Raw genomic sequence first — 15,639 nt, 5'->3', positions numbered from 1 at the left:
TGGCACATATAAACTAATTACTAAAATTCTGCAACATACCAAGAAATACTTCTTGCTGATCTGACCAGAAAATTAATGTGTAATTTTGAGTCATTCACACTGAATTTTTATTGTTTTGGCTGTTGTCATTTTTTTATTTGACAAGCTAAGGGAAAAGAGGTTAGTGTCCCTGACTAAATAGTCATGTTTTGCATGTTTTAAAAATTACTGTTGCACTCTAGTTGAAAATCACTGACATGGAGTATGGAGTCTGTCCTCTCACATGAGTTGCTCTAAAATATTGAGGACTTGGTATAGTGGACTTAATTTTAATATACTATTCCTGATTATTCCCTAATATTTATGGAATAAAAATAACGTAAAATATGACATCATTTGGTCAGTGTTCACCAGTAAAGTTTTTTTGTTTTTTTTGTCTTTTTACGTGAGACAGACAGACGGAACAGGAGAGATGAGAATCATCAACTTGTAGTTACAGCACCTTAGTTGTTCAATGATTACTTTCTCATATGTGTCTTGACCAAGGAGCTCTAGCCAAGCAGCGACCTTGGGCTTCAAGCCAGTGACTTTTAGGCTTGAGCCAGTGACCATGGGATCATATCTCTGAGCCCTGTGCTCAGGCCAGCGACCTCAAGGTTTCAAACTGAGTCTTTAGCATCCCAGGCCAATGCTCTATCCATTGCGCCACCACTTGGTCAGACCCCAGGAAAGTTCTTAAGGCTGGCCAAATAACTGCCTTTGAAAGATGTGTTTGTATGTATATTTGATTGTACTTTGATTTCCCCTGCAAGTCATGGATACCTTGGACTGTGCCTCATCCTCCATTATTTAAAGCTCACAATAGCTAGAGTGGAATTTCATAATAACAGTATTCCAGATTTTATCTAATTGTTTAATGTTACACATTAATAAGTTTTTTCTGGATTATACACTGTGTTGAGGCATAATGATGTAAAACTAGGTATAGCTGTGTAGTTTTCAGAATGTATCTTAAAATGGTCTCAAGCTATTCTGTAGGGAAAAACAGTTTTTTTTGTTTTTTTTTGAACAGAGACAGAGGGACAGACAGTAACAGACAGGAAGGGAAAGAGACCTTCTCTTTTCTTAGGCTTTAAGAGTTAACAGTGGTCCCTGGTATAATGGTATGAGGTGAACAAATGTGTGTCCTCCACCCACACCCCCCACAAGGCAGGATACAGTTTTGTAAGCTTCAGTTATGTCCCTTTTGAGTCTTTCATAAAGTTTTTTTTTTAAACAAGTATGATTTTTTACTCATACTTATCTCTTTTTACCTGTGTTACATCTTCTTTAAAAGCCATGGCCTAATTGTACATTATTTTCCAGATAGGGGGAAATTGTGCTTTTTTGTGAGCATGGAGATATTTTTGTAGTTTGCTTCCAAACTTATTTTCTAGTTTACATTCTGTTAATGGTTGCATTCTGAGTGACTGCACAAAACATTAAGTTAATGCCTTTAGACAAAAATTTAAATTTTTATCTTTCTTTTTAGTCAAAATCCATAGTTAAAGCCCATTTTTCTATTATTTGTTCATTTTTGTTACATTGTTATCTTGCATTTGTTCAGTAGAATGAACTACATTTGCTGCTTTCTGCCTATAAATAGCCTTTCAAAGGTTTTATCTAATACGGATTCTTCACTACCTAGAATATTTCATAGCCATATGCAAATTGGAGATTTTGCTGTAACAGTTCTGCATTTATTATTTTTTTTTAAGTAAAAATTAACTCAGCATAACTTCAGTTACCTGAATGCTGCTTCACCCTCCTGGATTGTTTGACTTTTTTTCCTTCAGCGTTCTGGATGCCATTAATCATTAAGAAGTAATAATAGGCCTGACCTGTGGTGGCGCAGTGGATAAAGCGTCAACCTGGAAATGCTGAGGTCGCCGGTTCGAAACCCTGGGCTTGCTTGGTCAGGCACATATGGGAGTTGATGCTTCCAGCTCCTCCCCCCTGTCTCTCTCTCCTCTCTCTCTCTCTCTCTCCTCTCTAAAATGAATAAATAAATAAAAAAAAAGAAGTAATAATAACAATAATTCTTTCACAATATCACCCATGTATTCAGAAATTTAAAATAATTTTGCTATCTAGTCAACTCTAGTTTCATTTGCTTAGATTTTAGCATCCTCCATTATCAGTTCCCACTATACCAAACATTTTCAACAATTCCTCATTATGCATCATCTTTTTCTGTTAGCCTTAGCTTCTGAATTCCCTTTGGCATTCAACATGTGCATTTCTGTTTCTGTGTGCATCAAATTTGTTTCATAATTGTTCTGTAATTATGATGAATGGCATAAAAATGAAGAGGTCTTAAAAGGTCATTAAATTTAACTCCTTTCATTTAAAGATGAGGAAAATAGACCTAGAATGTTAAATTGATTAGCTTATTATCATATGTTTCTGTGATAAGTATTAGTTTTATACCTCAGATTGTTGGAAGCTTCTTGAGGTCAGGTATACACATCTCCATATTTTTATATCCATGTCACCCAAGGGACAGTGTGATCATGAAGTTTGAGATTACAGCTATAGTTGATCATCTTTTTATGGACTTTTAACACAGACTCTGTACAAAGTCCTGAGCCCTTACTCTGATTTCTGTTTATCCACCTTCTTTATCCTATTCACAAAGTTCTAAAACATTTGACTTAATATTTCTATTATACTTACTCTGAGGGAATTTTAAAATATGTATTTAAGTTTTTCTTTGTTTTGTTTTTGTTTTTACAGAGACAAGAGAGTCAGAAAGGAATAGACAGGGACAGACAGACAGGAATGGAGGGATGAGAAACATCAATCATTAGTTTTTTGTTGCACATTGCGACACCTTAGTTGTTCATTGATTGCTTTCTCATATATGCCTTGACTGCAGGCCTTCAGCAGACTGAGTGACCCCTTGCTTGAGGCAGTGACCTTGGGTCCAAGCTGATGAGCTTTTCCTCAAACCAGATGAGCCCGCGCTCAAGCTGGTGACCTCAGGGTCTCGAACCTGGGTCCTCCACATCCCAGTCTGACGCTCTATCCACTGCACCACCACCTGGTCAGGCGTATTTAAGTTTTTATTAAGCTTCTACTCTGTGCTGTGCACAGCTTAGGCACCAGAAGTGCAGTGGTAAACAAAACAAACAAAAGTCCCTGCTTCATGGAGTTATTATTCCAGTGCAGGTGTTGGCAGACTTTTTATGTAAAACAGCTAGAGAGTAAATAAATAGTTTAGGCTTTGTGGGCTTTAGGTTTTGTAGCAACTACTCAGCTCTGTTGATGGTGTGCAAAAACAGTCATATACATTATGGAAACGGTTGGTTATTGCTATGTTCCCAGTAAAATAATATTCACAAAAACCGGTGGCCCACCCACAGGCCATAGTTTGCTGCCCTTCATTCTTATGCCTTAATGGCACTTTAGAGTTTACAAAGTACTTTCCTGTACATATCTTATACAAGAACACTAAGTTAGATAAGTCGTGTATGATTACATGCATTTTATAGATAAAGACACTATACCTGAGAGAGATAAGTATTTAGCCCAGATCATCTATCTAACCCCAAACCAGTGTCACTTACACAACTATCTTCCCGTGCCATAAAGTTCAGGAGTGACTTGCAGGAAGAAGTGAACTCACATCTCAGGATATACGGGCAGATAAATCTGGCAGAGAAGCCCAGAAATTTAGTGAGCTTAATAGCTCAGATCTAGCAGAAAGGAAATATAGAAGGTATCCAGGAAGATTTAGGGAGGTGATTTATTGTTAGGACCTAGTCTGTCTTTTCAGGTTTTGCCATAGTCATCAAATAGTCTTTAGGAGATTTATTTATTTATTTAAAATTTTCCATTGATTTGAGAAGACAGAGAAGCTTGAACTTGTTCCATTTAGTTGTGCTTGTTCCATTTAGTTGCTTCTCATATGCGCCCTGACTGGCGATCAGACCTGCAACCTGTGTACATCAGGACACCATTATTCACTGAGCCGCCGGACCAGGGCCATATTTAGGAGCTTAAAAATGTCAGTCTGACCAGAAATTCTTTTGTACTCCTGACTGACATAATCTTTGTCTCTTCACTTGTAGATCCTCTGGTTTTAGTTGGGCAACTCTGAGCACTTGCCTACAATTTTAAAAGTTTTAAAACTGCCAATAGGTCTCTAAAGTTAGCTAATTTAAAGCTCTTATGCATTCTTCCTACAAACATGTAACCAAAAGAAGCTTTGCATGTAAATGTTCAGATCCTGGTGTGTCAGATAAGGCACTGGAATGACTATAAGTGAAAATTAGGATACTTGATATTAATAAAGCCTTCTAAATTTAACCTCACTTAATACTAATGTTCAGCTTTTTTAATGAGAAAATAATTATAATTTTACTTAATTTTAAGGGATTACATGGATCGGCTTCTAGATGAAAGTGAAAGTGCTGCTTCCAGTCGAGCACCATCCCCTCCCCCAACTGCTTCAAACAGTAGCAATAGCCAGTCTGAGAAAGAAGATGGTACTCTAAGCAATACTAATCAAAATGGTAAGCAACCAGAGAAGCACTTCTGTTTCCTTCTGTAGCCTGGAGTCTTCAGTTTGGTGTCTATTAAACTTCCAAAGCAGAAGTTAAAGTAATAATTTAAATACCGGATGAAGCAAACATATCAGCATGCATATATACATACATACTATAATACACACAGAAATCAAATTAATTGGGAAGACTTCCCATTGAATTCCCACTCAAAAGTAAGTTTAATAAATTGTACTGTCAACAGTGACCATTTCTTGTAAGAATTTATTCTTGAGTAGCATCTATTTTCTTATCGTTGTGATGCCTGAACATAAGTATTCTTATTAACTCTTAGACCAAAACTCTAGCCATTTTACATCAGAAATACAGATATTTTTTAAATACTTTGGGCGCTTATAACACTTAATCAGGAAGGTATATTAATCATATACATATAGATAAAAAGTAGATAATAAAGGCACAGTTTTGAATATTTTTCTCTCTGATAGCATAATAACCTTGAAGGATAAGAAAAGATACAGCAGATATCAGAATATTGATGCCTGTTCTATTAATGCAAAGGCATTTATATTCTATAGAAACATTTTCTATTTTTATCCATGAAAAAAACAAAGGCATATCAGTATGATTGAGGTTCAGATTATGTTTTTATTTAAGATATACAGTGGATCAAAGATCATTGTGCTGATCAGAAAGACCTAATTAGAGAATTATTTTGACGTCTAATTAACAAAAGTGATTTTCCTTAGACAATTGCCAGGGAGAAAGTAGTAAGTTCTTAACTCCTCTAGGAAAAAACTGGTGAATTAGAAATAAGCTCTGTCCACCCACCTACATTCTGATGTAACAACATTATGGGAGGGCCAGTGGAGAGCTAACCTCCTCATGCCAGAAACTAGAAGAGAAATACTAAGGAAAATTTTACCTTTGTTCTGACCTTTGACCTCACACTGGCACTGCTGTAATGAATATACTGTACTTTGTTCATCTGTTGACCCCTTTCTATTCCCTCACTACTTTCTTTCTAAGAACAAGCCTAACAAAAATTAGGGCCCAGTAGCCATTTCCTGGTCCAGAATGTTTCATTAACACGATGTCTAATGCTAGCTAGCCACATCCATTCTGAAGTGCAATAAACAGCTGAAACTGGCCTTGAGACTAGGTATAGAAACCTACTTGGTTCTGTTTCTGTCCTGTCTTTTCCTGTTTGCTCATAATACCAAATTATTTCCTTTCTTGTCTTGAACCGTTTGATGAGAACATGCAGTTAGCCTAGAAGAGTTTCATAAGTTACCTATAAATTACTCAGTAGCCCAGAAGCCATTGACATCAGCTACCTGAAAATCAAGTTTCTCGGGTTTCTCAAAGAAAGGAAGGAACTTTCCAACCCAATCTTATTTCTTTTGTAATGAGACTTGATTAGTTTTCTTGAAATCTTACGGTTATTTTTGACCTAGTCACAGTTTCACCAATTCTTTGGGCTTACTACAGCAAAACCATTTCTTCAGTATTGTGATAATAATCACCATGTGCATTCATGATTTGAATGTACTTTTGAATTGGGGAAAATAGAATATTTTCTTGGACCAGAATGTAATATCTAAGGCTCATCCTTTAGATTGAATATTTATCTTTAGTGGCACATTTAGTATCCCAAAAATTTCTCCTTCAGTTTGCAGTTAAGTTGAACATGACCTTTTTACTGTTACTTTTATTAGACTAATTGTTGTTTTCTCACCTATTATGGAGGAATTTATGTTTACTCTCAGCATTTTTAAGTGTACACTTAAGACAGTACAAGCATTAATTTTTAACATGAGAGAGTATTTAAAAATCCATTTAGGTAAATGTAGTATATGATCTTTACCCTTAAAGCACAGTAATAGCCAGAGATTTTTCCCTTAAGAATAAAAAAGTCATGTCATCTTAAGTTTGTATGGTGGTATAAAGCTCAAACTCTTAAAGAAAAAAATATAATTTTTTATATGGTTTTAGAAAGTTATAGCTGTTTGCTAAATCTGAATAACTTATGCATATCTTTGCTTCCATTAAACTTAGTTTGACTGCGGGATCCAGTGCTTAGTTGTTATCACATAGTATCAACATGCTCTTAATATATGCCAAATTCTGTTCTTCACTTTTTTACATTTATTAGCTTATTTAATGTTCACAATAGCCCTGTAAGGTAAATTATTACTCTCATTGTATATGTGATGAAACTGAGATACAGACAATGTAACTAACTTACCTAAGGTCACACAACTTCTAGGTAAATAGAGCCAGAATTTAGACCATACACAGATTCGATACCTCACTTCCTTGATGATATGCTGTCTTGTAATAGTTTACAAATATAACTCTTTAATATTAGCAGTTTATGTTTCTTCCAACTTAGGGGTGTCATCTAATGGACCAGGTGAAGTATTAAACAAAGAAGAAGTAAAAGTTGAAGGGTTACATGTTAATGGACCAACAGGTGGAACTAAGAAACCACTTCATACAGATATGGATAGTAATGGTTATGAAACAGATAACCTTGCCAATGATCCAAAACTTGCCCATATTGATGAAAAAAGTGAGAGACCTGCCAAAAGGCGAAGGATAAACAGCAATGGAAAAGAAAGTCCAGGTTCTTCTGAATTTTTCCAAGAAACAATCTCACATGGAAAATTTGAAGAACTTGAAAACACAGATGACTGAACTTAAACTTATTTTACTTTCTTTGGAGTAATCCTGGTGTGACTAAAATTTTCAGGATTGATGGGTTACCTTAAAACTTGATTTTCTTAAAACAATTGGCCAAATTTGAAAGTCGAATTGAGTTCTAACTTTAGTAAATAAAATTTCATAATTCTGCCTTTTGCAGAATTTTTACTTTAAACTATAAAGACCCTTTTAAAGATATATAACACATAGTTTAGTATATTTACGTGAACTTAAGATATACCTGTACCTTCTAATTGGATGTATTCAAAAATTTTACTACAGGGTACTTTTTGCTTAGTTTCATGGCAGAGAAGAAAACCTTAGTTTTCTGTTGCACACCATTTTTTTTTCAAATTTATTAAAATATCTTTCAGACATTTTTCTCTCCATACAAATTGAGTATTATTATTAAGGAAACCCTTATGAATCCTGAAAGTTATGCTAGCATGATTTTTTTATATATAGAAGTTTAAAAATAAACCAAGTCAGGTTTGTATATGTAAAATTGTTGACATCAATGATGTCTTTCCATATTCTTATCTGGGCTTAAGAAATACATTCTGTATTTTTCCAGATTCTTTGTAGCCTTTGAAAGATTTTTACAGTACATATGTCTTGACTGAGCTGTCCTTTTCTTAATACAAAAGCTTGTATAATTTTCTTAACTTGTACAGTTGGTAAACTTTTATGAGAGGAATTGATATTCTGAGTCTGTCAGCTTTCATTTTATTTTGCTATGGTTTTTCTAATGAATTTTTAAGTGTTGTGTAGTTACTAAGTCATGTTTCTTATCCAGGTGGTAAAAGCATTCATGAAGGATTGTGAAAAAAATTTTTTTTTTCAAATTTCTACTTATGGACAAATGGTGTGAGAATTCTGAAATTAAGCATGATACTTAGATTGCATAGTTTGTATTTGCTATAATTTTCAAAATTATTTTTGAAGCAAGACAAAAGTTTAATGTTGGCTTAAATGCATAAATGTATCATGCTGACCAGAATCCTGTTCAGTTATTTTTATATGCATTATGAAATTTCCCATTTTTTCATTAAATAAACTGGGGAAAAGGTCAAGTGATATTTAGGTAATTGGTACACACAAGGAGTTGGCAGGCAACAATATTGAAAATTGATGAAATTAGATAAGTTTTTAGACTTTTCCAGTTAAAATCTAGTGTCCCAGATTTAATAGTGTATTTCCAAAATGAAAAAGAAAAGATATACAGTAACTATTGTTCTGTGATTATAAATAGGATCATCCATTTGCATAGCCTTGCAAGAGTGTCATTTTATTTTTAGTGCAAAATTGTTTAAAAAAATGTAGTTTTATACAGCTGATAGACCATCCTATATCCAAACTTTTATAAAAGGTTATTAACTATTGTTTTTATCACAGGCATACCCCAGATACTTCTACCAATTTCTTTTCAGCCATCAGTTCAAGAGCCGATGCCTTTTTGAAATCTTCTGTGATCTTGTTTTTAATGGCTCAACTGTCTAATGCAATTGAGTAGAGGTTTGCAATGAGATAATATGGTTTAGGCCTTATTCCCATGAAGTATTACTATTAACATATGTTCAGACTGCTTCCTCCACCAGTGTGAACAAATTTTCCCCTGAACAGTGTTATAAGCCACTTTACAACACTTGACTTCATATAATGTACATTCACTGTTACATACAAATCCAAGTAAATACAAGTTTATGGTGGAAGTGTTGAGAAGCATGAATTTTGTTTGTTTGTTTGTTTTACCTAGAACATTAATTTATCCAGAATGGCAGCTTTAACAGATGGTCACAATCCATTTTCTAAATCAGATGTTATTAAAATAAATCCAAAGTATCCTAGCTCTTTGTCAAAGACTAGAATAGTAATGCTTTACTTTTTTAAATTGTTACAGTTTTTGAGACACCATTTTCACCTTATATAAAAGATACATTTTATTTGCAGGTTTGTGAAAGTTCTTGCATACTAATATTGCAGGAGCAATTTTAGTAAATTCTCAGGCACATTTGCAGATACAGCATGTGTATACATATTAGGAAATCTTTTCTTAATCTTATCTTTTTAAAGTATGCCTAATGAATGTCATTCCACTATTATAATACATAATGCTCAGCTTTTCATAAAGAAATATTTAATTATATTTTGTGTTTATACAGGTATTTCACCCAGTACTTTGCTCTTCATAATGCAGCAATTATAACTTGTTAAGTCATTGCACTATAAAATTTTTAAGTAATATCATGAATTTAATTTGCTTAATATTTAGTACATTTCATAACTCTTGAACTCTTGACAAATTGCATTGGGAAAAGAAGCCTTTGTTAATAGTTACTTAGTGTCTCCCACCCCCAGCAAAGCACTATGATTTTCATTTGGAATGGTATTCTGTTCTATGATGTGTTTTCAAATAGAGTTCAGAATCTGTAACTCAGTTCAACATAAATCTGTTGAGCTTTAAAATGTATTTGAAATAATATTTAAATAGGCATTTAAAATTATGAGTTAGATGTTTTTAAATTTATGCATAGTAATTTTGCACTGTAAAATAATTCCGTCTGCCATTCTGAATATGCTTATTAAAATATTTTTTAAACATATGTGCCTATATAATGCTGTGTGAATGATTTTCATTAGATTGATTCACTAGGTTTTAATTGTAGGTCTTAAGTTTGTGTGATGCACTTTGTTTACAATACAAAATACTGTATATACAATCTGTTCTGTCTACTCCTAGACATAGTCCATGAAGTAGTGTATCAGTGGCTCCTGGTCCCTTCTACCTCATCTTGGAGGATGTGTTCTTGTCTTTTTTTTTAGAGGTTGTGGACCTCTCTATTCACCTGTTTCTCTTTGAACTATATAATTAAAAATGTGTTCCCTTCTTTTGCAGTGCAGATAATCACTGCAAATAAAATATTTTATTTGCTTTGCTCTTAATGAAAAATTAAGAGTGGGTACTCTGAATAAGTGTGTGAATTTCAGTAGGCAAAATATGTGCTAGTGACCCCAAGGGCTCTATATCACTGTTAAAACCAAATCAGAAATGAGGGTTACACCATACTCATGAAAAGTGGCAGTGTGGAGAACCATATGATATTATGGGGAGAGAAAGGAATTTCCAAATTTTAACCTTTTATTCTGTCTTCCTAAAAATGACCTTTCTGTATCACTTGACTCTACAGATTATTTCAAATTTTCATAATAAAATCAGCACAGACCTTTAATACTCAAATTTATCCTTTGCAAAATGTTAAAGGGTCATCCCTCCAAGTTATGGGCCAATTTAATGTATTTGGCTTAGCCTCTTTATTTTCTAATACCAATTTTCTGTAACCTCATTTATTATATATACCTTTAGTACTGTGCTGGTGATTTTTAACATGTGTGAAACTTTCCTTTTCTGAACAAGGATGTTTTATATTAGCTTCTATATAGGATGTATATTACACTTAAAACGTCATTTTGCTTGCTCTGAGTAAGCTTAACTAATTCTCCTTTGTCCAAATTCATGCTAAAGGCTTCTTCACATTTAATGTCAGTGGTGACAAGTTTTCATCATGTTTGCATATACCTTATACAAGTATACTTGTGCTAGCTGTTGTGCTTGGCCTGTGGCCTCGGACATGTGGCATGTTCTCTCCAAGAAGGTAAGCGCTATGGTTGAAGTGAAGGCTCAATGTAGAGAGGCAAAAGGCACCAGTCACGGGGAAGTCACTAGACTTTTTGCCATACAATTCCAGGTAAGATTTTCTTTTAACTTAATATTGCTGTTGTTAAACCATGAAATAAATACACGTTTTCCCTAAGAAAGACCATTTATTTATTTTTCACATGTACTGCAGGGCTGATTATACATAACAGCTGTTGGATTCAGGACTTGCCCTTTTTCTCTTGTCAGTCTGCCTGGTCAGGGAGTCGCCTGATTTCCTTAAGTTTGGGAGAGGTGAGGCTTAATGCAGATTTAGTGTGGTTTTTAAATTAACTTTTTGCTATTCTCATTATCCTTAACATGAATGGCTGACTGGAGAATTGGCTGTGTCTTTCTGCATACCAACTAGAATTTGTCGAGTGAATTCAGGTAGTTCTAAAATAAATGGTTTTGCTCTTTTCCCTCTGAAAGAAAATGGACTTTGGATTAATAGGAATATACATAAACTTTTTAAATAGAAAAAGGCAAACCTAGACCCTGGATCAGGGGTGGGTTTTTTCATTATGGAAAGAGATCAAAGAAGGGCATCAGATTTGTTTTTTGTTTGTGTTTTGGTTTTTTTAGATTCTGCATACAAGTAAAATCGTACAGTTCATGTGTTTCTCAGTGACTTATTTCACTTAGCATAATACCCTCTAGGTCCATCCATGTCACAAAAGGCAAGATTGTATTTTTCCTATTGTATAATATACTGTATATACATACTGATCCATTCATCTATTGATGGACGTCTAGGTTGATTCTACGTCTTGCTATTGTAAATACTGCTACAGTGAACATGAGTGTAGATATCTTTTCAAATGAATGTTTTTGTTTTCTTTAGAGATATGTGTGTGTGTATGTGTATTAGGTATATAGATCATTACAGTTGTTAAATCTTGGATTGGCCCCTTTATGGAATATCCTTTTGTCTCTACATTCTTTGTATAAAAGTCTATTTTGTCTAATATATGTATTGCTACCCCACCATTTCATTTCTTTTTGCTTGAAATATCTTTTTCCATCCCTTCATTTTCAGTCTGTGTATGTCTTTCAACCTAAGTGAGTCTCTTGTAGGCAGTATATAGATAAGTCTTGTTCTTTTTGTTTGTTCATTTTCTTTTTTAATCTGTCCTTCTACCCCACGTGTTTTGATTGGAGCATTTAGTCCTTTGACATTTAAAGTGATTATTGATAGGTGTGCTTATTGCCATTTTGCTAATTGTTTTTTGTTTTTTTCCCCCTTCTGATCCTTCTCTTGATCTCTTATTTTTGTATAGAATTTATTGGGGCGACATTGGTTAATAAAATTATATAGGTTTCAGGTGCACAATCCTATAATACGTCACCTGTGTATTGTATTGTTTGTTTCACACCCCAAGTCAAGTCTCCTTTCATGACTATCCCTTCTTTAGTAATTCCCATACTGTTGTCTGAGTTTTTTTTCCTTTGCTTAATCCCTTCACCTTTTTCACTCAGCCCCACAATCCCATCTTCTCTGTCAGCTGTCGGTCTGTTCTTTGTAGCTATGAGTCTGTTTCTGTTTTTTGTGTTTGTTTTTTTTTTTTTTTTGTATTTTTCTGAAGCTAGAAACAGGGAGAGACAGACTCTTCGCATGCGCCCAACCGGGATCCACCCGGCACGCCCACCAGGGGGCGACGCTCTGCCCACCAGGGGGCGATGCTCTGCCCCTCCTGGGTGTCGCTCTGTTGCAACCAGAGCCACTCCAGCACCTGGGGCAGAGGCCAAGGAGCCATCCCCAGTGCCCGGGCCATCTTTGCTCCAATGGAGCCTCAGCTGTGGGAGGGGAAGAGAGAGACAGAGAGGAAGGAGAAGGGGAGGGGTGGAGAAGTAGATGGGTGCTTCTCCTGTGTGCCCTGGCTGGGAATCGAACCTGGGACTTCTGCACGCCAGGCCAACGCTCTACCACTGAGCCAACCGGCCAGGGCCTCTGTTTCTGTTTTGTTAATTTTGTTCATTAGATTCCACAAAAATATTAAAAATGGAACTACCTTATGACCTAACAATTCCCACTTTTGGGAATATATCCAAAGAAATCCTAAACACTAATTTGAAAGAATATATGTACCCCATGCTCATTGTGAAACTGGAAATATCCATATTTGTGCTACCTGTCACCACTCAGCCACATAAGTAGAGAGGATTGACTCTACAGTTCCTTTATTCAAAGGGCTGGTGATCTGTAAAGATGAGGTTCTGTATCTAAAAACCGCCTTAACACCTCAGCCAACCTTTTTTATACAAGGAAGAAAGGAGCAGGTAAGGGGTTCGGAATTTAGGGAAAAGTTAGATAAAATTTGCAGTCCAGGGATTCTTCTAGTGTAGGGGTTGGGAACTTATGGCTCGCAAGCCAGATGTGGCTCTTTTGATGGCTGCATCTGTCTCGCAGACAAATCTTTAATTAAAAAAAACGTTATAAAACATTCTCATGTATTACAATCCATTCATTTCTTACTGCTCAAGTTCATGGTTGCGGGTGGCTGGAGCCAATCACAGCTGTCCTCCAGGACAACAACAAATTTTTATTGAGTAATGCCTAACGTACATGGGGTCGTATGGCTCTCACGGAATTACATTTTAAAATAAGGTGGCGTTCATGGCTCTCTCAGCCAAAAAGTTTCCCCACCCCTGTTCTAATGTTTCTTCATCTGTTGACCAATACTTTATCTGTGTCCTTGTCAGCAGACATTCTGTCCTGGGAGCACTGGTGCTTAGATACCATCTTGTTTGTGGATCTCCTGAGCCTGGGGCGCAAAGCTGGATTGCTTGCAGCCTCGTGAGGTCATGTAGGCCGGACATGTGTCCAGCTCCCGGAACAAAGCTCTTTACTTGCATTAATCCTATCGATTATAACTACCGTAAAAGCTACTATTATATTACTAAAGTTGAATTTCTAACTCTTGAGTTCCCCTATTACAGCATTATTTACAATAGCCAAGATTTGAAAGCAGTCCAAATGCCCATCATTAGGTGAGTGAATGAAAAAAAAAGCAGTGGTACATTTATTTTTACACTTACCTTGTGCAACAGCATGGATGGACATGGAGATCATTATGCTAAGTGAACTAAAGCCAGTCAGAGAAAGACAGATACCACATGATTTTACTTATATGTGGAATTCTCTTGATTTCCTGGTTTTCTTCAGTGTTTTGATTGGGTTCCTTTCTCTCTCCTCCCCCCCTTTTTTTAGTTTTAAGTTTGTGGTTTCATGAGGTTCATTTATATTTATCAATAGCAGCCTGTTTTAAGCTATCTTGTTTATATCTCTTAATTTTGTATGTCCCCAGACTATTTATTGTAGTTATAGTTCATTTTCCTACTTTTTTTTTTTTTTTTTCTTTAAAAATAATTTATTCATTTCTGATCACAAGGTACAGGAACTTGTAAGTGCAATGCCTGTGACTCACTGGCTGTGTCCCAGTATGCATCTGTGAACACCCCTGCACAACAAACACCAGGGTCATTGTGTCTCCCCATGTTTGCTCCCATTCTAACAGCTGCAGAGAATAGTGTCTGATCATGTGGGGAGTTAATCCAAGTTTTCCAGCTTATTTGTAAATACTAAAACAGAATGACCTGTTCCAATTGCTGATTTCCTAAAACCCTCATGAAAGAGTAGGGTGGCAGGCAGATTACACCGTGCAGCTCTTATGAGGCACTGAAACTTTTTAAAAGGCCTTTCTCAAACAGCAGTGACTAAAGCCCCTCCTGTGTTCCCAGTCTTCTAAGGCCCGGGATTCCTGTGGCCCCGGGACAGCCCCTGGGGGCCCCCCACATCCTAAGGCGGCGATGGAGGAAGGGCAGGCCAGGCCAAGCATGAGGAATTAACAGTCAATTTTATTGGGCTCAGACCAGGAGTCCATGAGTCTTGAGGACCTCTGTGTATCTGTCAATTTTTTTCTCTACGTTTTTTTCAGCCTGTTTCCGTAGTCTCGTAAGCTGCTTTTTCTTCCGGTAATGGATTTTGGCCTTCTCCTTCCTCTTCTCCTCCAGAGTGGCTGTGACTGCCTGGTATTTCCAACCAACCTCGTGAGCCAGGCGCCCTAGATAGGCAAACTTCCGTGTAGGCTTCAGACGCACAACTTTGAGAGCTGCAGGCACCACCATTCGCTTTTTCTTGTCATAGGGTGGAGGGATCCCATCGAACACCTTGAGGCGGTCCAGGGCAGCCTGGCCTCGCTTGGTCTTGTGGGGCAGCATGCCTCGCACGGTCCGCCAGAAGATGCGGCTGGGGGCTCGGAAGTGGTAGGGCCCGCGGGCGGGGTTGGTGTTCATCCGCTTGCGGAGGAAGGCCAGGTACTTTAACTTGTTTCTGTAGAAATTGCCAGAAATGTTGATGCCCTCACAGCGTACAACCACCACCTTTCGGCCCAGCAGTACCTGCTTGGCCACGATGGCCGCCAGGCGGCCCAGCAGATGGCCTCGGCCATCAAGCACCAGGACCTGACCCTCCGCCATCTTCGGCAGCCACCTGGAAAAGCTCATTTTCCTACTTTTGTCTTTTAACCTTCATGTTAGCTTTTTAAGTGCTTTCTTCACTGTTTATTGTATATTTTCTCTTTGCCTTTAGCAATGAGATTTTTTTTTTCTTCCTCTGTTATTTCTGGTTATACTCTTTTTTTGTATAAGGAGGGCCCTTTAATATTTCTTATAAAGACAGTTTAGTGGTGGTGAACTCCTTTAATTTTTATT

The 15,639-nt window shown here is 36.4% G+C and overlaps 2 protein-coding genes and 1 pseudogene across 12 annotated transcripts in view; 1 reads left to right on the top strand and 2 right to left on the bottom strand.

Moving 5' to 3' along the window:
- Positions 1-8,448, top strand: part of MIER1 (MIER1 transcriptional regulator) — a 58,931-nt gene extending 50,483 nt beyond the window's left edge. For all 11 annotated transcript variants that reach the window (XM_066268927.1, XM_066268926.1, XM_066268925.1 and 8 more), the window contains 2 exons: positions 4,396-4,535; positions 6,922-8,448. In XM_066268927.1, the coding sequence (XP_066125024.1) occupies positions 4,396-4,535; positions 6,922-7,226 (445 nt within the window). In that variant the 3' untranslated portion in view covers positions 7,227-8,448. The remainder of the gene's footprint in view (positions 1-4,395; positions 4,536-6,921) is intronic.
- SLC35D1 (solute carrier family 35 member D1) overlaps positions 3,870-15,639 on the bottom strand; it is a 90,774-nt gene continuing 79,004 nt past the window's right edge. Inside the window, exon 14 of the transcript XR_010730440.1 lies at positions 3,870-3,959. The gene's annotated coding sequence lies outside the window, so the exon portion shown is untranslated. The remainder of the gene's footprint in view (positions 3,960-15,639) is intronic.
- LOC136331066 (large ribosomal subunit protein uL13 pseudogene) lies at positions 14,765-15,446 on the bottom strand (annotated as a pseudogene).

Source organism: Saccopteryx bilineata, chromosome 3, assembly GCF_036850765.1.
Source record: "Saccopteryx bilineata isolate mSacBil1 chromosome 3, mSacBil1_pri_phased_curated, whole genome shotgun sequence".
NCBI classification, from domain to species: Eukaryota; Metazoa; Chordata; class Mammalia; order Chiroptera; family Emballonuridae; genus Saccopteryx; species Saccopteryx bilineata.
This window is presented reverse-complemented; position numbering and strand designations above follow the sequence as displayed.